General features: G+C 36.6%; 1 protein-coding gene across 1 annotated transcript in view; it reads left to right on the top strand.

The window, feature by feature from the left end:
• The window catches only part of LOC136338681 (cubilin), a 64,609-nt gene that overhangs the window by 21,113 nt on the left and 22,465 nt on the right, over positions 1-21,031 (top strand). The window contains exon 4 of the mRNA XM_066281298.1: positions 3,224-3,319. Within this exon, the coding sequence (XP_066137395.1) occupies positions 3,232-3,319 (88 nt within the window). The 5' untranslated portion in view covers positions 3,224-3,231. The remainder of the gene's footprint in view (positions 1-3,223; positions 3,320-21,031) is intronic.

The raw sequence follows: 21,031 nt of genomic DNA on the forward strand, positions 1-21,031 counted from the left end.
TCGCAGATAACACTGGCGGGCACACCCAAAAAAACCCCTTGCATTAACATTAAACGATGAAATCGCCATCCCGGGTGAAAAAGTCTCTTCTCACATTATCGTTTAAGGTGATTCTTCAGTTAGCCTGCAAGGTCTTGACGTTTAACCCTACTGTCTGGACTCTGGACAGGTGTGAGCCATCCAGGTCAGAGATTTCCAGATTGTACTTGTTTCCCCAGGTACTTAAAAAGGACCCGCTCTGAAAAATGTATGGAAAAGGCGCCTTAAGAGGTCATCAATTTTCAGGCGAATATGTTCCATAAAATTATCGTTTCCCGTCTCTCCTCATACATATCATCTGCATAATTGAGGCAAACTAAAAGAAATTAAAATGCGGCAAAGAGTTTACTTTAGCTTTTCCCGACAGAGGCGAGAGAAAAATGGTTTTTCGTTTTTTAAAAGGCCTTCATCCGCGACGGCAATTTTTTTCAAGTTTTGAATTATACCCGGGATTCATATCTTGTTATTCAAATTTATCCCACAGCAACGATTAATGGATTCTTGTCATATTACTAGCGGACTCGGAATACGTAACCGGATATTAACAAATGCCGGATTTTTAATTAAAACCAGATTTTTGCGTCACCGGTTTTGATTGTGAGAACGGGGGATTTTCTTTCGGTTTGTGGCAGGATTAGCTGGGGAATCGAACGAATTTTGTGTAACCAATTTGTTGGAAAATAGCATTTTGCGGGAGCGAAGAACTGGGTCTCTAAACGTAATACATCAAACCCTAAACCTCCACACATCACGTTGCAACCATCTTGATTCCCTAAACGATAATAACTCAACTCCAAGAAGGCCCCTCTACAAACTCATAAATTTTAGAGCAACGCCGCGAACGCCCTCTAGCCGACGTCGGCGGACGCAAGACGCCCCCTATTATCGGAAATCGGTTTATTCTCTTCGTCCTGGGCGTCGCGACGCCAACTCGTTACCGATAAGGGGATAACGTTTTCTAAAAACCTTCGCGCCGGATAATAGATGGCGCTGTACGGGCGTTGCTTGCAAATATCCGGTTTCGGGGATCTTGATAGATATGTTTGGGGATGTAATGTATGCACGCAAATTTATGATCTCGGTTAATTATTCAGATTAGAAATCGTGACGTTTTAATAGCCAAGTTGACTGGAAGCTAAGATAAGACATGCCCGTAATGACTTGCGAATAACTAAAAAGAGAATTCCATAATTTAACCTTATTAGAATGTCACTTAGTTTATTTGCTCCCCTTGCTCTCAGCCCTTCTCGCATTTTAATCTAAATTTCGAAGGGAGTTCGCGTTACATCCAGAGTTGGCTTGTGGGAGCGACAAGAAGTTTCCTTAAAGAACTTAACTAGGAAGCAAGTTTCCTCATATATTTCTTGTCAAGCTTAAAATTGTTAAGTGGAAAAGTTTCGGTGGTGAGTATATTACGTTTTGCAGACGTTTTCTTTTGTTCGCTGTTTATTTTCGAGTGAGTGACAATTTTGCGAAGGCACTTCCTAACATCGATTGATTGCGATTTCACTAAACCCTCAGAAGTTGCACAAGAAGATCCTGTGATTTAACAGTATTAAAAGTTCGAGCGAACTTCGAACGGTAATAGAGGTCGTCAAATTAAGGGGCGCTTGTCTCTGAAGAAACGGCTCGAAAAGTGCTTAATTACTGCTTTACAGGGTGTTAAAGTGCAAAAAAAAAAAAAATTATTGACATTCCAAAACGGCTTTCCTGTCTACTTCCGAATTTGAGATGTTGCTTCTGCAAGTCGTGATTCTCCGAAAAAAAGTAGAGGGAGAAATTTTGGAAATCTCAATTTAAATTCAATTATTTTGTCGGGCACACGTATTTTGCACGAAATCGTGCCCTCCGTCGCCTTAAAGAGTGATCTCATATAATAACAGTTTTCTTGCTTTTGAAACTTTTGTGTAACAGTGTCCCCCAAGCTCTTTTAAAACAGAACCGGAGCCAATCAAATATTTGAACAAGCCGTTTCCTACGCCATTAGTTCCCCATCGGACCGGACCTTTTTCCGACAAGATAAATTGTAGCACGGAATGTTGTGTAGGCTGACGAGAGGAAATTGCTGTTTCTGACGATGAACAAAGATAAAAATACCCCTCCATGTCGACCTAACTCTAACAAGTCGCGTCTAGCATTCGATAATGCAAATTAATGTGTAAATTATGTGGATGGTTTGAAGGGGAAACATTCGACAAATCGATGTTTGAATGCCTATTGTTACCAAGCTTTCAGTCCAATAATAATTGTTTGATTGACTGAGCAAACGGAGAATGTGGCTTGTGTCCAGTGCAATTTAGCCTTTCAACTATCCTGAATGGCATTATAGACATATGAGTCAATATTAACTAACAAAGCGATCATATTAATTTGACTCGTTTGATGGATTAATCCCCTTTTGAAATATCTCGGACTTCGCGGTTCAGTAATAATCCCATTCTAGGGAGGGGGTTCACTTGTCCTAAATGATCTGCCTAAACAAATAAAATAAATAATAATCCGCTTGAGTGACCTTTGGTTTCAACCAGATGGCGCTTCGCTCGATTATTTGTCCGAAAAATTCCCCGGTAGAATCACTTCGAAGAGTGGAGATGTCAATTGGCCGGTATGTTTACCAGATCTTTCCCCGATGGACATCTGTTTATGGGGAAATTCAGTTTGAGATTTGCATCGACCTGCCAGAACGAACCTAAACGCGCCACACATCGTTACGTCGCGAAATAATCCAAAGAGAAAACGAAGGGTTTTTTTCAAAATTTCTGTTTTTTCGAATGCCCCCGAAAGTCGTCGGAATTACACGAAACATACACATGTTAGAGCAAACCTGTTACAGCTTAATTCGCCGAAGTTTGATGGATTTTAACGTGTATACCTCAGTTTGTATAACAAAATTACGTCTTACTTCCTCGTTACGATGGCGTTAACTTAATTTTAAGATTTCGAAAACCCATTTTGAATCTTTAATGGTTTACCTTCCCATCTCGCTGCTATTATAACTTGTCAAAGGCAGAAAATCCTATTATCCCCACTTAATAATCTGGAATATTATTAAGGTTGGTGGGTTGGGTAAATTTTAGATTGTTATGAGCTGATAAAAGGATTATTTTGCCACGTGAAAGTACATTTGAATACGTTTAGGACCAATGAAATTAAATCATTAAGAGATGTTATTAATTTCTTCTAGGACACAGTATGGCCTCAGATAACCGGCACACCTCAAAGGGAAGAGTCGTACTGTCGATTTTTTGTCTTCAAGCAATCTTCATTCAGTTCATTATCGGTAAGTAATTTGATATGGAAGTGAATTTGGGGTAAAATCGGATAATATGAAAATGTCGAGCGACAAACGTTAAAACTTGAAGCCTGTTTCCGGCCGTTTAGAATGTTTAACTATACAAGGTATTCCATCAGGAGAAATAGATTTTTTTGTAAACATTATTATTACATTTTAAGGTTCAGAATTTTTTGATATTTATTTGCGGATTATGCGTTTTAACAGATACCAGGAGACACTATTTCAAGTTTACCCATTGACGACAGAGATGTTCAAAAAAGGAGAAATATTCAATTCTCACTGAATGACCATGTACATAACCGTGAAGGTATTCAGACCGGAACTTTTTCGTAGGCAATTAAAAATTGCCCTTTAATCACAAAACTATAGCGATTTAATGTGTATGAATTTTTTCGGAACATTTCACTCTTGATCTTAAAAAAAAAGCAAACCGAGCGGACTCGTCAGGCGACTGTCCGTTATTTTTGAGCCAAAATGCATGTCAGTGTGTGTCAGTAGGTCATAAATGTTTTGATTGGACCCAATGATTACGAGAAAGCTAATTACCCCTGTGACACAATGACAAATCCACCGATTTTATTCTCCGATTACCCACTATTTTTAGACTAATGTTTCCATTCACTACCCCAACAGCGAGGGTTGATTGTTTCCAGTTGATAACTTCTCCTGCTTTCCTAAGTTTGTAAGCTGATTTGGGGATCGAATTGCGTGACCGAAAAGTGCAAAGAGTTAAAATATAATGACTCCATTATACTCCCTTATATGTATTATATATATACCCTTCCGAGAGGGTAATTTGAGTTAGTCGAACGCTCTAAAACTCAAATCAGAGGGCGAATTATTTTAATCGGTCGTTTTGATTGGGAAAGTTTTATTACTTGACTTCCAAGATTGTCGCTGGAAGCACCTTTTTATTTCAGGCGAAACGAGCTTGTTATTTTAGTGTAATTTGGAGGAAAATGTAGAGAGGAAGTACATCACAGTCAGGACATCAAACTGATATTCAGGAGTATTATTCAACGAGGATAATTGTAAATCTGCTCTATATCGGGTATACGAGTTTTGAGTGAATTGTACAGGGTGTCCCTGAAATACCTGTAAAACGCTTGATCAAAAATTCTTTAAGCAAAAATATCCTTGTTTTTTTGCCGCCACAGGCCGCCCAAATTTCTAAATTAATATAATTTTTCGAATTAGCTGCAAGACGTTTTTACCTATTTTCACTCGTTTTGGATCTTATAGTTTCATGAAGAGACAAAGTTGAACAAAATATCACTCGATGTACGGAGTGAATTATTAAAGAAATCATGTTTCGGTTATGGCGAGAACCGACACTTTTCACCTCACCCGTATATTTCGAATTAAAACTTTTTTCACGTTTTCTTCCGGACTAAAGAGCAATAATGAATTTCAAGGTACGGTAAATAATTTTTTTGTAGAGAAACTGTATGTCTGGTGGAAATTCAACAAGAGACGGAAAAGTTTAAAAGTGAAATCACCTAGCGGCAGAGAAAAAATTGAAGTAATTCGTAAAGGGAGTAACAAATATAAAAACTTTTATTTACGAACCAGGTGATGTTTTTTTATATTTCAAAACATGTCAATTTATGTGGGAACTCTTAGGTCCAAAATGAGTGAAAATCGGTAAAAGCGTTTAGCAATTATGTCGAAAAAACGATATTAATTTGGGAACTTTAACTTCCCGTAGCGGCAAAACGAGGCAACATTGGATATAGGTAATTTTGCCTAAAACGCCTAATTTTTGATTAAGGAATTTTGGGTCACGCGTTGTACAGTCGCTTCAGGGTCACCGTGTATAATAATGCCGGAGTATTGGAATTTGTTCTCGTTTCTATGGAAATTACCCACGAGGCGAAGGGGCCAGTGCTTGGATCAATTAGTTTTTATGAAATATACCGATTTTAAAAAAGTCATGTTGACATGAAAACAATGTACTTTTAATAGCTGATTAGAAAAATAAATTCGTGAAGCTTCACCGATGAGGAATCTCCCACACTTATTGCCGTTCAATGGCTAAACGAAATTAAAGCCCTTTTGTTAGGCGTACAAAAGACCTTAAGGGCTACTCAAATAGGCGCTACGGCCCCCGCAAAAGACACCGACGTTCTCCTATCGTATAACTTAACGTATCCAATCCTACAGCGTTGCCACGACAAGAGGACTTGTAGTCTGCGAAGACCACGCATAACAGACAGATGGACGTCGCTACAACCGAAATTTCCACTAGACGGCGTGACGTCATCACGTTCTTGGCCCGGCTGAAGTGCCCCCTATAGTAGGCGCCGGGGGGCCTTTCCTAATCAATATTTCATGTGCGAAGTTCGGCGCGCGCTTGAGCCTCAAAACGTTGTCTCATCGGACCGGGCCTCCAGTTCTTCGCTCCCCATTCTGACACAGACATGTCACCTGCCGTTTTTTACCACCTATCCGCGCTTATTAACTGAGTTTTCTGTCGCTTGTACACCCTTCGTAGCACCACTTTGAAATGGAAAACTGATCATCACCCGTAAAAAAGAGCGAACTTCAAGTTTAAATGTGGAACCTACGATGGCAATTTCTGTAGATTTAGAGTGCTCCAGGCACAAGGACAAGAGAAAACAACATTGCCCCGGAACTAGTGAGGAGTTAATTTTACCAGTGGATAAAAATCACTTTTTGGACCTAAGACCTTCTAAGGAGCGGCTTGTATAAACATTGGGAACTACAAACATGGAGAAAAACCCACAAGAAGTATGCATTTAACTGTTTCTGCGGCCTGGAAAAGAGATTCTCGTGCTGAGGCTTCGCATCCGGGATCAGTTTTAAGCTTCGAATCTCACTCCAGCGTTTTTTCAAGATGGTGGCCGTAGCTGTGTGCTGTATTTTAGTGTTTTTAGCTGTGTTCATTGTGATTATCATCGTAGTGGGACAAAGTGTCGGAGATCATCATCCGGAAGACTAAGCACGATGCAAAATTGATTTGTGCATCGGCTGATATGAGCTTAATCCAGGACCGTTGGGGCATAATCTATTTTCTTGTAAAATGGACTACTGTAGCTACCTAAGGTCAGTATGGGTTACCCATAACAATGTCAAATTTCGTAGTGAATAACACGCACCTCAATTTCATCGATACTTACTCCTACACAAAATGTCAAACTATTGCAATTACATTTTGGTCTTTTATGAAATGTAAATTATACAGGAAGCTGCAGAAATTAGCTTTCAATTCTCGTTGCAGCTCTAACGATTTCTGAGCTTCAGAACTCAAGCCTCTGTAATTTATTGACACCTTACATCACATTCCTCCTTATCTCTTCCTTTCTAATTCGTCTAAGATCTCTTCTGACCTTCTTGCTTTAGCACTTTAGAATTTCGAGTTCGATTGTTGTACCATCTAAATTGGTCTTGGGAAGATCAAATGATATGTGGTTCAATATTATTTCTGAACTCGTTTGCCGGGCAAACCCCGTTTTTGTAAATTGCAATTTAACATTATTTTTAGCTTCGAATTTAGGTTTTCGTTTCTCCTTCACGCTCCCCTTGGTTTTTATTAATTTTTCTCACAACTCTCGTCAATCAATTATGTCGCATTTCCACCATTAACAATAAGTTCGATGAGAAAAATAATTGATCAATTATAAGAATTTTTGACTCGAACAGATACGCAACAGTTTAAGAGATTTTGAAGGAAACCGGCAACAAAACTCTCGAATTTCCAAACAATCAATTCAGAATCATGAAGTAATCGTGGTGTAATCAATGGCACAACTCTGCAATTATTTGATTAATTGTTTTTCCTTCGGCTTGCGGGGATTAGCCACGGGATTGGCTGATTAATTTTAAAGGTTTTTGAGCAAAATTCATAATATATCTCTTGATTAATGGATTAATCCGTTAAAGTCATTAACTAATTCAGTTAATGTCAGCCATCAATTACGGTGAATGTTTCATTTTCATTTCGCCCATGCCTCTACTTGGCCACTTATATTCTCCCTTAATCACTTTCCAAGTTTACAGAATGTCTCTCCTTCATGAACTGGAGAATTTTATTATTCTATTATGGCCCGTAGCCTTAGTCTTCCAGTGCAATTTGCACATTTTTCCCGGCTCTAAAAATTCTTTAAATCTGGGAGATTGGCAATATGGAATATTTGCCATAAACAAATTTAAACGTGTGTTGCAGCGCTTTTATGAGAGATGCGATGGTTACGAAAATTACATGGATAATTGTACTGTTGGTGGCACAAATGACCGTTTTCCAATACCTACATATCATGACATTGCTCGCATAGTCCTACTCCTCCTCTGAGCCAAAATGTAATTGCATTAGCTCCACGAAAATTTTAAGCAACTTTGCTTCAGTACATACTTAACGAGACCAATAATCGTTGTTGTTATACCAGGACATGGAGGTAAATCAACCGAAGACTGACTCAAAGAACACTTCCAGCAAAGTACGGTCGTACTTTGTTCTTCTAGCGCTTTTGTCGACCTGAGACATCACCTCAAAGCACCACCCGTACTAAGAAAATGAAGCTTCTGGACACGCTCACTTCTCTCTCTTCGGGCATATCTTCTTTTCCTGCACAAAATGCTTCTAGTGGCGGTGTGTTGCATATTCATTTTCTTAGCGGCTTTCATTATAAGTATTATAGTAATTGGACAGCACAATGGAGGATCTAGTTCTAGTGTCCAGGCAGCACATTAGAGTGAACCTACTTGATGCGTAGAAGTCTCACTATTAGACTTAGTTCTTATGCAAGCGAAAACTGTAATCTCGTAGAAGTAAGTATACTCAGTAGAGCTTAGGTTTTCCTCGAGTTGACTCTAGCTAGTTCGTAGCTATGTCGGTTACTATGTACTTGGCTGTTGGATCAAACGAATCTATCCATTTTAAAAGTTGACATTGTTCGTTTACACCTGTTCGGTTTCGTCTTTGTATATGACCGTTCTTCAAGTCAAAACAGTTGTGATAAACATATTTTCTAATAATACTCGACATGTCCATAATGCCTGTGAATTTCTTTTTAGATTTAATCTATTACTCCGACTTTTAGGAAGGTATAAACGAGTGATCTCTCGGCTGTGTTTCTAAATTGTATAGCTAAAATGATCGTTGTTCATATTCATATTGCACTGACTTATTGTTTTATAGCTCAAGGCACTATCATTTCGTTTTATTTTAGCCAATTAAATTCCCTTTTTTAACACGATTTAATCACTTGCTTGTTAGGTTTGGAATTCGACATGCAGTTGGAGCAGTTAGTCAAAGAGTGATGGACCGAAGAGATAATTCTTAGATATCGGATCTACTGCTCTTCCCTAAAATATTTCGTTCGGTTACAATGATCAAAGGCCCATGCTCTTCTCTAACGGCTTTAACCATCACGAAAAAGTGCCAAAGACTATAGATTCACTTTTCTCTTGCCTGTTGCACACGTCATAGTTTCCACTCAGCTGAATGGTTTTCGTGTTAGGCACATCACTAAAACTCATAAACCCATAGAGGGTGAGTTACGTGACACTGTACATATTTCTACCAAGACTGACAAGAAGAGCGTCGAATGGGCATTAAATAGTTGCTTGCATTTTTTATTGTTATTATACAAGGAGTTTTACACATTTGGTCGCAAACTGCTTTTGCCAATAATTGTGTAATGCCAGTTTGCAATTTTTGCATTTTGTGGCAAAAGAGTACAGTGTTGTGGATGAATAGTATAACGCATTCCTCTTAGGAATCTTGTTCCACGGTGGAAGTATGTACGATACCTCATGAATCACCCTGTACAACGATTTTCTGCAAATTTCTCTTCTTTAACAATCAACTACCCACAAATTAAAATTTAAAACTAAAAATAGAAAATCTTAGATAAATCACAATTTTTCATCCACGGTAGTTGTGCGAAAGTGATCTAGGTCGAAGACATTTTATAAATTACTGAATACGTTACGGCCCTTATCTGCTTTTAGTGTGACTAGGATCATTCTAAGTCACTCAACGAATTTTCCTTGAATATAAAGAAACTTGTTAGAAATATTCTTCTGTGCCGTTTTTCGCTGAAAATCCAATTGAAGAGTTAGAAACAAATTTTCATATTTCAACAGAATTAGCTAATCATTCTACCTAGTTTGTTGATGTATGAATTGTATTACAATAGAGCACATCTGCAAGCAACATATTCGATTTGGTAGATCCTCCATCTCAATAACCTCTAGTTCGAGTATATGTATTTATATCACCTTGTAGATTCAGGTTATCTGACAACGCCCCTTTAGCCGCAAATTTGGCAGAAACATGAAGTAATAAGGGCAGGGAAAAGAAAAAAGCAGAACCGCCCCCGGATGCGATCGATCCCCGACGCCAGAAGCTCAAACAGCTCTTAAGGCTATTTTCTCGCTCGCGACGACGAGAATTTTAAACGGTTTAAAGCTATCCAGTATTCCCTGCTATTCTCTAACTCCTTTTCTCCACTCTAAAGTAGTCCGTAGAGCTTTCGGCTCATTTATTTAATTAAGAACGCTGAATAGTGCTCGGCCCTTCAGATACAAAGAGATAGCTGTTTGGAAACAAAAGCTTCATAAGCGGATTTTCTCGAGATGAGACTTATCCAATTTATTTTTCTATTCTGGTAAAACTTCTTCTGGCTTTTTAAAGGAGATTCTTGATGTAAGTTAGATCTTTTATTTCAATCTAGACACATCTTAAATCAATTGGTATTTAAAATGTCATAAATTTCGATATGCTGCAAAAACCTCTCAGACCATATTTTTCCACTCAATAATTCTTTAGAAATTATTAAGTTTTTGCTATTCAAGATAGAAATATTTTGGATATAAAAAAAGCCGTTTATACAAGGTGTCTCTGAACATAGTGCCATAAATTCCAGTGCATATTCTCATTCCCAAAATGTGACACAACTTCATATAAAAATTGACTTTGAGATGGGGAGAAATATTGTTAACGTTTCCGTATATGACAGTATTCATTAATAATGTTTGGTGATGAAAATGGTAATGAAGCATGAAAATACAATAAAATTGATAAAAAAGAGTTTTAAATCTGATGTTTATTTGATAAAACATAGTATTCCCCGATTTCTTAAATCTCTAAAAAAAAGCTCTTCGACATTTCGACTTCAGCAAAAGTACTTTTTTTTATATAAATATATTTATTAAAAATTTAATATTTTTCCTACAAAATCATAGCTTGAACAAAAAGATTTAGATACCTTTTAAATGCTGCCTTCCCCCCACTGTATTACCCGCCCATGGAAAAATTTGGCAATTTCTTTATGGAGACTCAAAAAGAGCACAAAAGTTATAATAAAGCATAAAATTTATTTAAATCTTGTCGAAAAGTTAGGAAAATATTAATAAAAAACCATCCTCAGGAATCAACCTTTCACACCCTGCATATCGAAAACGAAACACTTTTTGACATATGTTTACACGAAATTTTCGTCATGTTTTGAGACCTAGAATAAGTGGGTGAATTTATGGTACTATGTTTAGAGACACCTTGTATATTCATGGTAACGCCTATTTCGACATCGATACCTACGAAAATATCGTGACTTCTAACCCACGCCCTCTGACTCTACAGTTTTCTTGTTATAAAAAGTTCACTACTTTGACTTTTTATTAAAACCTTCTTTATTTTCGATTAAAGTATTATGCGAAATTGCAGTAGGAAAGTTGGACGACCCGGGATGAAACCTTTTTGTTGCTTTCTTCTTGGAAAAAGTTTATTGCAATTTTTATTTGCTATACGCAGAACGATTTATTTTGTACTGTTCCTTTCGGTTCATTCTGTACACGAAAAATCAGCTGTTTTGTCCCGCTACTCTGCAAAATGTTCCCTTTTGGAAGTTTAAACTCGGATATTGAGCAGAAACTGAACCTTTTCTATAAGTGGACTTAAACTGATCGTGAGACGCACGAAGCAATCACACTCCTGAAGAAAATTTCGGATAACTTCGAATGAGTTGATCATAAGTATTTAGAAAATTAAAAAATTTTGCAAAATTAACTTGAACTGGTTCTTTCCAATACCTTCAACTAACCCGAAATGAATGAAACATTATAAAATTCTCTAAACTTTTCCCCTATGGTCTCAGAGCTTTAACTGACAATTTTGTAAAAAAAATTGTCCCGTTCAATCGCCCTTAAACTTTAAGTTCGATTTTTACTTATGGAGAATGTGGGAGTTAGAGAGATGAAAAAAAAAAAACAAAAAAACAACGTCTTAAGCTATACCACAAGATGTCCATGCCCGCGTCATGTAAAATTAACAAAAAGATGAAAATGGCCAAAAATCACCTTCAATCAACCTGAAATACGCCCGAACCAATCATGGAGGGAGATTCCAGAATTAAATTCTGGCGAATATGGAGAATAACTTTTAAAAACCCTCTTATATTCTTACTTAATCTGAAGTGACCAAATGGCCACACGTTTTGTTGGTATGATTATACATGTATAGAAGTAAAATCCTCAATTTATTCACCTTTGTAACCTTTAGCTTGAAGCTTTTGAAAGTTTCCACATAAATGGACAGATTTCTTTGATTCTTCAACCCCTCTGACCCTGCACAATTCATTTCCCTCACAAAGGACAAAATTCCCTTGCAAATATCAAGAAAAATCTCATTTGAAACCTCAAAAAAGCACAATCTACCCCTACACGATACTCTCAACTCCATTTTGTAAATTATTGTATACACATACTATTAAACTAGTTGTTGAGATTATTAACTGTTGAAGATACTAATAAATTATTAAGTATTATTGATGTCGCTTAACGTATGTAATGTTACGGTAATGTTACAAACCCCTAAATGTAATCTAGGTTTTAGTGAATCGTTGTTGTCTGTTGTTGTTACAGTAAAATAGTTCCACGCACATATACAGGGGGTCGGGTTTATGAAGTGCACTAAACACATTTCGACCGTTTTAGTGAAGCTCCCAAACCAACAGCCCTGATATGCCCTAACTAACTTAGTGGCTTATCCAGAAAATTAGACTTGATGTTTAGACTGTATCAATACAGGGTGTTCAATATGGTTTTATGAAGCGACAAAATACGATTTCAAGGCGATATTGCCGCAGAGTTGAACTTGCCATGTTTATATTCCCAATATCCAACGTTATGTTACGAAGCAATGGTCAATTAAATATTAAACATCCTGTACCTACTCATATTTAATGTTGTATTATTTATTACGTCGACAATATAGGTGACATATATGATATATATTTTAAATGGCGACGAACATGTGTGGGTTGAAATATTTTAGATAAAGCCGATTGAATTTACATGCCTCCTCTCTCTTGAATCTATAGATCTACATTAGGAATTCTGACTATTACTTGATGGTAAGATGGTGGGTTATTGACTGCTTAGGGTAGAGATTTCATTACTTAATGGTATTCTTTGGAAATTAATAGCAAATTGGCTCTAACTTAAATCCAGTCCAAGGCAAATTAAGTATACTATAAGTACCTACAAGTATTATTATTAAAATCTAAAGTACGAAACTGCCATTTTGCATTCTCTTAGGTCATAATGTAATAGTCGTGCCATGTCAAAATACGTTCAGGCATGTGTTTTCAATTGGCGGTAAACGTTACATTACCTAAACTCTTAATTTTTATCGTCGTCGAACTTAGAGTCTGACTTACTCAGTATAATTTGTAAATTTTATATTTGTATGAATATATAAACGAGTAGGTACTGAAATATAATATTTTGTAGCAATTGCGTTACTCTTTTTCTATCCCTTCAAGTATTTTACAATATTAAAGCACAAGAGCTTCGCTTTTCAAATTTAGCCCGAAGATTTTTTCAAATTTTATGCAAGTCGAAGAGTGCCATAACATCGTAGGCTAAGACGTTTCCCATATTTATCGTCAAGATTAATTCCTTGCAGCCCAAAGGGTCCTGAAGGGCGTACGCATGACGACGATGCAGGACGAGCTCCTCGAATCGGTACTTTAACGCTCAATATCAAATTTGATTTGGAACAAAAAACCTGCACTGCACTGGCTATCTTAAGAGTTCGATCGTATCTAGAGCAGGGTTAATAAATATTCTGTTTTATACAAGGTGTCTCCGAACATAGTGCCATAAATTCAAAGACGCATTTTACGTGGCAAAATGTCACGAACATTACATATAAACATATATCGAAAGGTGCTACGTTTTCGATGTACAGGGTGAGAAAGGTTGATATCTGAGGACGGTCTTTTATTAATATTTTCAAAATATTTCATGATAAGTTTATGAAGTTTTGTACTTTATTATAATTTCTTGTGCTTCTTCTGAATCTTTATAAGGAAATTAACACATATTCCCGAGACGGACAATGCAGAGGCGCAGTGCTTAAAAAATACATAAACGTTTTTGTACTTAACTTTATTGACGATTTTATAGCAAAATACTGAATTTGAAGATGTCTACACAAAAAAAAACGTATTCTTGTTAAAAGTCAAGATCTCCCAAAGGTTTCGAGAAAATTTTGGTTTAACGAATCGGTGGATGCTGCATTCTGTTGAATAACCATCACATTTAAGATCTTTTTTATGCATTTTTTTAACAATAATTGTAATTACACATTCCGGCGACAACACAAAACTGCCAGGCTTCGTTAATAAATGCTGTCACGTACGGAACTGTCAAAAGTGTTTTTTTGTATAATTTCAAGGTCAACTGGGTTTTAATAAATAAAGCACGAAATTTCACTAATTTATTTCGAAACGTTTCGAAAATATAAATTTAAAAAACCGTCTTCAGGAGCCGACCTTTCACACCCTCTGTCTCAAAAATTAAGTCCGTTCCGATATACACACATCCAAACAAAAAAAGTATTCGTACAACCAAAAAAAATTCTGTAAACCGTAGTTTTCGACTGATTTTGTTCAAATTTGGTATTATGAAAATTCAAACCTAAACTGAGTTTACGCGTTCGAATAACCTTTGAAAATTAAATTTCTAGAGTGCTCTTCAGGATCTTAAAAAAACTTGGAAACTTCTTATGCGGTGGAAATTTTTCAACATGGCTTTAATGATCTTGTAGAGGAGATTTTTCTACATATATCCTAAAAATTTTATCGAAATCGGACCACATATAAGAGACTTGCAGCCTTTTAAAAACGTCAAAAATGTCTAAATTTCATCATTTTGCGAAAAAAACGTAATTTTTTGGCGATTTTAAAGGTCGCAACTCCCTTATTCGTGATTCGACTTCGATGAAATTTTCAGGACATATGTAGAAAAATTCCCTGCAAAAAATGATTAAAACCGTATTGGAAAATTTCCACCGCACAAGAAGTTTCCAAAACGGAATTTTTGAGACCCTGAAAAGCATTCTAAAAATTAAATTTTCGAAAGTTTCTCGAACACGTAAACTGAGTTTAGGTTTGAATTTTCATTATACACAATTTCAACAAAATCAGTCGAAAATTGCGGTTTACAGAATTTGTTTTCGGTTGTACGAATACTATTTTGAGTAACTACGTTTATATGAAGTTTTCGTTATGTTTTGGGACCTAGAATACGTGGTTGCATTTAATAGCACCACGTTCAGAGACGCCTTGTAGGTTCTGTTTAAATCAATCTGATGACGAACTTGAAAGCTCTGAATTGAAAATTCCTCGGCTTTACCCAGGATGACATATATCCTCACTTCAAGCCTGACCTATAAAACTGGTAGTAAATACTCTCATTTGAACGTGTAGTATTTCCATTAAAGCGCTTCCGCAACACTTTTAAAGAGTATTTCTCGGATAAATTTTAATTTTAAAATACCTCCGTGGCATTTGGGGCAGTTTCAGCGAATCCCGCCCGATTCCACTGAAGGTTTTAGGGGATCTAAATTCCTGGGAACAATTGACGCCTTTTGCTTTGTCCCCAACATGTCACCGGCTTAAGCTTGGAAACCCAAGAGAAATGTAACGTTTAAAGTGAGTCAGATTCGTTGTTTTTTAACCAGAAATCTACAAATACGAGAATATATGTATGTCGCCAGAATGGGGTTCAAAAGCGAACGCTCATAATCACGTTTGAATTATCTGGCTGATGCGGAAACGAGCGGTTTTATGCACTGATTTATATTCAGTTTAGAGGCAGCTTTCCAGCTTATCAAAGTTTTAGTCAATAGTTTTTATCGGCTGTTTGGAGTACAACGCTGATGCGGGGAATGTTTTGTGTAATTTATTATTTCCAACGACCGGAACAATAACGGTAAAAAGCATATGCATTCTAAATTTCTCCTTCCTCAAACATTCGGTAGGCAACGAACAAGTTGAAGGGCAAACATGCACAAACGCCTAAAAATGGAATTATCCCTAATGAAATCGAAGTTCCAACCCAATTAAAACCTTTCGGCCAATTAAAGTCTAAATATAGATTAGTCGATAGAGATACTCCTAAATAAACTGCCGAAGTGTGTTAAATGTGATTGTTGGGGTTTCTGATAATGGGGTGGTAATTAGTCACGTTATGTATTGTGGCCCTATTACGATTAACGAAGGAAGGGCGGGTTTCTGAATGTTGGAAATTTGCCTCTTTTGTAGTGGAAAAATTAATTATTTCACGAAGGCAGCCAACGATGTGTCAATACTAATGACCCTGAAAGGATCCGTTACCGAAGAGAAGGTTGTCCAGGCGAGGCAACAATCGCAGGTTAGATTTTATGGAAAAAAAAAAAAAAAAAAAAAAAAAGCGAAAATCAAGATGTAGCTACAGAGAGTGCAGAAAACTTATTTTTGCCAAATTTCGTCACGTAATATTTACTTACGTTGTACAGCGGGACGGAATCGTCTTATCTTATTTCGTCAATAAATTGTGCTATTGTGACGATGGGTCCTAGTGCGAGCTTAGGCCTGGGGAGGTTATCAAACTCTTTTCCCTTCTTTCGAAATAAAACGTGAAGAGTCAAGAATGAAAAGCCGAAGAAGTTAGAATTTGCCCTTTGAATATTTTATTGGGCTCCTCTTCGACGTGACGTAATAAAATTTTACCTTTCCTGGAAGTATCCAAGTATAAGTAAATAGGTAGGAGGCAAATTGCCACGCTGTGATAAAACCATTACGGATAAAGCAAACTGAAACTTCTACTACGGTTAACCGTCATTTCGACTAATCCTTGAATAACGTAGGTACTTTCCTCACGTACTTTAACGGATTATAAATTAAGGGATATCCGAAACTATCCCTGATATACAGCGCTGAGTGCTTATAATTATGCGGGAACACGAGTTTTATTAACTGTTTGGAATGTCGACAACCGCAATTTCGAAATTGTGCGAAGCACTTTGAGGAATATTAATCGGCTTTAGAATTTTAATAAGAAACAGTTTCTTAGTGAGATTTCTCCAAAGATATATGCAGAATTTTTAACGCGACAGTTTAACTTTGAGGAAAATCGGATTTTTGTCAAGTCGCAAGAAGAGCGTCACAAGTTTCGAATTTTCGTCGCAAAGTCTTGACTTTCCATAGTTTCAGTTTCCAAGAACTTCGCTTCCGTTCTCGTTTTAATTATGAAATACCGAGCTTATTGAAATTCCGTGCATTCGGTGAGGGTGCCAAGAATTTTACGGAAAGTCGACGGAATGCAGTTTCAAATGTTCAGGTACTCTCGGTTTACGTAATGGAAAAGATACATAATGGCGTTATTTTTTCCATGATGTGCATTAGCGTAACTTCTAATAAACATCACCCACTCGCTTCTAAGGGTTTTCCTGCAAGGACTTGAAATAAAGCGAAGAAGCGGCCAGATCAAGTTTAGTGAAAGGAAATTGTGTCGCTTCCACAGGTATGCGCAAGACTTTTTTTACTTGTATCGTGAGGTAATGACACCGGTCACGAAGACGAGTGATGAATTATATCTCAATGGAGATCGAACCTAAATCGTGTAATGAAATCAATATGCTGGAAACGGTAACGAATGCAGGCTTTCGAATTTTCCGAGTAGTTTGTTTTTTGCCTTTCGAGGTAATCTTGATCGAATTCTTTTAAAGAAGAAAATTCACGTACGTTTAACACGGAAAGAAATTAGCTCCCATGTGGCTCTTGGCCATGCGTAAGGAGAGAGAAAACGCGAGCTTACTGAGTACTCGAAGAATTGACCTCAGGTCACATCACTGATTTGGTTCCTCGAGATGCGTTTTCTAAAATTTCGATTCATCAACGCAATATTGTTTCGTGAGCGACGTCATGCGATCAATCTTTATTGAAAACACGAACGATTCAATATCTTGATTCCCTAACGATGGCAGCAAGAAGTAGATCAATACAATTTTTATGGGAGCACGTCACTCAAGATCAGGCTCAATAATTGATATCCTGATTTGCAGAACGATTTGACGGTCGAATAGTCCCTGAAATAGAAATACAGGAAATTTATTATACCGTTTGGCTCGGTCTTCGCTGGCCTTTCGTATTAATTATGGATCGAGCCACCAGTTTTGGCGAGAAACACTTGCTCTTTGATACATATTTTATCATAGTACAACATTTGATATGCAAAACTGCTGTTGAGAGCCTGCCAAATGCTAGGTAGAGCAAGGACACTAACATATGGTATTCCTGATATATCTATTTATTATATAACCTGAACGAACCAAGCTTGGTCACGTGGCTAGCTGGCCAGGTATCCAAAATACGCATGTGAAATACTCTGAAATTCCTCTTCTCAATCGCCGAGGAATTCCAGTTTTTTTTTTCATGGACATGAGGCATTATTTTCAAATAAACCGGAACAAAAAGCAGAATAAGAGTGTCATGCTCTTAATTAATTAAAGTACATCCGTCTCACTTTAATAGGGAAATAAATCTGCCTGAGACGAAAGTCAGACCCTTTCAGCGTAATTGATATCCCGCATTCTGAAACAATTTGATTGACGAATCGGTTACGGAGAGCAACCCAAGCAACGAGGAAATTTATCGGAGCATTCAGGTGGGAGAGCCAAGAATAATTGTGTCAGCATTGAGAGAAGAGAACGAACACAACGGGAAATTGAGTTAATTTTATTGATCTTTTGAGGTTGTTTTCTTCATTGAATAGGGTTGTTGATATTGGGTTATTCAGTGGGGTCTGTCGCAAATTTGTTTTCAAAAATAAAGATTAAGCAATTTTATTTGCTTACTATTTAAATTCTTCTCATGCAAACTTCGAACTTCAAATTACTTCACTTAAACACCTTCTACCTACTTCACATCATTCAAAAACCTATTGGAAAACAGAAGATTTGTTGTTAGAATTGACGGCGCCCTTTCCGTCGTTAACGAGCGCTTCCTCAGGAACCGCCGCAGTCATCCTTCCCTTATAACGCATTACCTGCCATAACGTACGCATTGGTGGAAAAAAGTATGGAATATTTTTTATACTCTTATTCACTGTTTTTAGAAATAGTTGCAATTTCTAAATGCAGCTCAAAATAATTATTAGCTTACGTGGGTCAAACATATACTGCTCCTGCTGCAGCCGCCATCGATGTTTAATTTTCTCGGCCTAATGTGGTTTTTTGCTTTGAACAAAAAAAAGAATATTTTGTTGCTTGTTATTTGTTTACCGTCAATTTGATTCACGTCCCAACGGGTCGCTACAATTTGAGTGTATTATAACACAATTATGGCAAATTTTTTAATTCAGTTTAGACAAAAAGTGGCCAAGCTCGATGTGATGTGGCAAAAAATTTAAATGTTAGTCAGAGTGCTGTGTGTAAGATTTCAAATAAATTTCACAGTCATGGTAGCGTTCAAAACCGTAGTGGTGAGTCAGGACGTCCCAGAAAAACCACGCTCAGAATAGACAAAGCCATTAGACGAATCTCTCTCAAAGATACCTAGAAGGCATCAAGAAAAATCAGAAGTAAAATCACCACACAATTTAATATTGAACTTAATAGTAAAACTGTAAGAAATCCTCTGATGGATGCATAACTTTATGGCAGAGTCTCTGTTAAAAAATCACTGCTCTCGAAGAAGAATAGGATGAAATTTGCAAAGTTTCACTTGTCATGGACTACGGAAAAATGGAATAACGTTCTTTGGAGCGACGAAAGTAAGTTTAACTTGTTTGGTTCTGATGGTAAAATTTATGTGAGACGTCCAGTAAAAGAAAGGTTCAATATTAATTATCAAATTTGTACTGTGAAACACGGTGATGGAAGCATAATGGCTTGTGAGTGTTTTTCTCGATGCAAGACGGGTCTGTTGGTTCCGGCAAAAAGGAAAAATGGATCGTTTTCGATACCGACAAATCTTAGAGAATAATATGTTACCATTTTCTGAAGAAAAGATGTCGCTTCGTTGGAGCTTTCAACAGGATAACGATCCGAAGCACACATCAAAAATTGTAAAGGACTGGTTTTTGACGAAAAATATGACTGTACTTGAGTGGTCCTCCCAGTCTTCCGATTTCAATCTTATTGAGCACTTGTGGGAAATATTGGATCGACAAATTAAATTAAAAGTAACTAAAAACAAAACGGAACTTCTTCAAACTATACAGGAAGAGTGGTAAAAAATTCCCGTGGATACCTTACAAATGTTTCTCGATTCTATGCCTAGGAGATTTCAAGCCGTAATAGAGGCCAAAGGCTTTGCCATAAAATATTGAATTACCGTAAGTATTTAATATTTTCTTATAAAGATGAAATAATATTCCATACTTTTTTCCAGGAAAATTTGTTTGTGTCATTAAAAAATGTATAATAGTTATCCGTTTAAAAAAAGTATTTGTTGTTAATTGATAACCTAATCATAAAATAAATGTTTGTCATATTTTGTTTAAATTTGTCACCCATTTAACTCTAATTATTTATAAGCAATAAAATATTTCATATTTATTCCACCACTTTACAACCATGGCTTACAGGAAAAAAACGCGTGAGCAAAACCGTACATATATTGTAATACGACGACGATACTATACTTATTTTGTGTACATCACAAAAGGACTGAAGCAGGAGCAGAAAGGCTTCAGATACTGGCGAAAAACACAATTATAGGGTTCTACAGGGTGTTCCAAAAATTACTCTACAACGGTTGATTAAACATTTCTGACCCAAAAATAAGGCATTATAGACAAGTTTGCCTATATCGATTATTGCTTTATTTTGCTGCTATAGAGGCCGAAAGTACTCAAATTAATAGTTTTTTTGAAATAATTGCTAAACGCTTTTACTGATTTTCATTAATTTTGGAATCAAGAGTTACCACATAAGTTGGTATTTTGATGTGACCGGGATCTTTTTTTAATGAGTGGAAATATTAAAAAAGGAGCGAAGTTCGTAAACAAAACTTGCATTGCAACTGACATTTTTATTAACCCTGTACAAATGACTTAAATTTGTTTTCTCCGCCACAAGCTGACTATATTTTGAAACCTATTTGCTTCTTGGAAAATTTTCATTTGGCATACAGTTGCTCTGCAAAAAAATATTTGCAGTGCCTTTCAACTCATCGTTATTGTGTAGTCAGACATTGCGACATACAAGAAAACTCGATACTACATAATACCTAGAAAAAAATCAATTGTAATTCCTGAGAAGACTTCAATATTATTTCATGAAAGTAATTGAATATTAGTTCCTGAAAGAAATTCAATATTAGTTTCTGAAACAAAATAAATATTAATTCGTATAAAAATATTCAAAACAGTGAAAGTTTTGATTTAATTTGAACTTGAAGC

This window comes from Euwallacea fornicatus, chromosome 4 (genome assembly GCF_040115645.1).
Source record: "Euwallacea fornicatus isolate EFF26 chromosome 4, ASM4011564v1, whole genome shotgun sequence".
Lineage (NCBI taxonomy): Eukaryota > Metazoa > Arthropoda > Insecta > Coleoptera > Curculionidae > Euwallacea > Euwallacea fornicatus.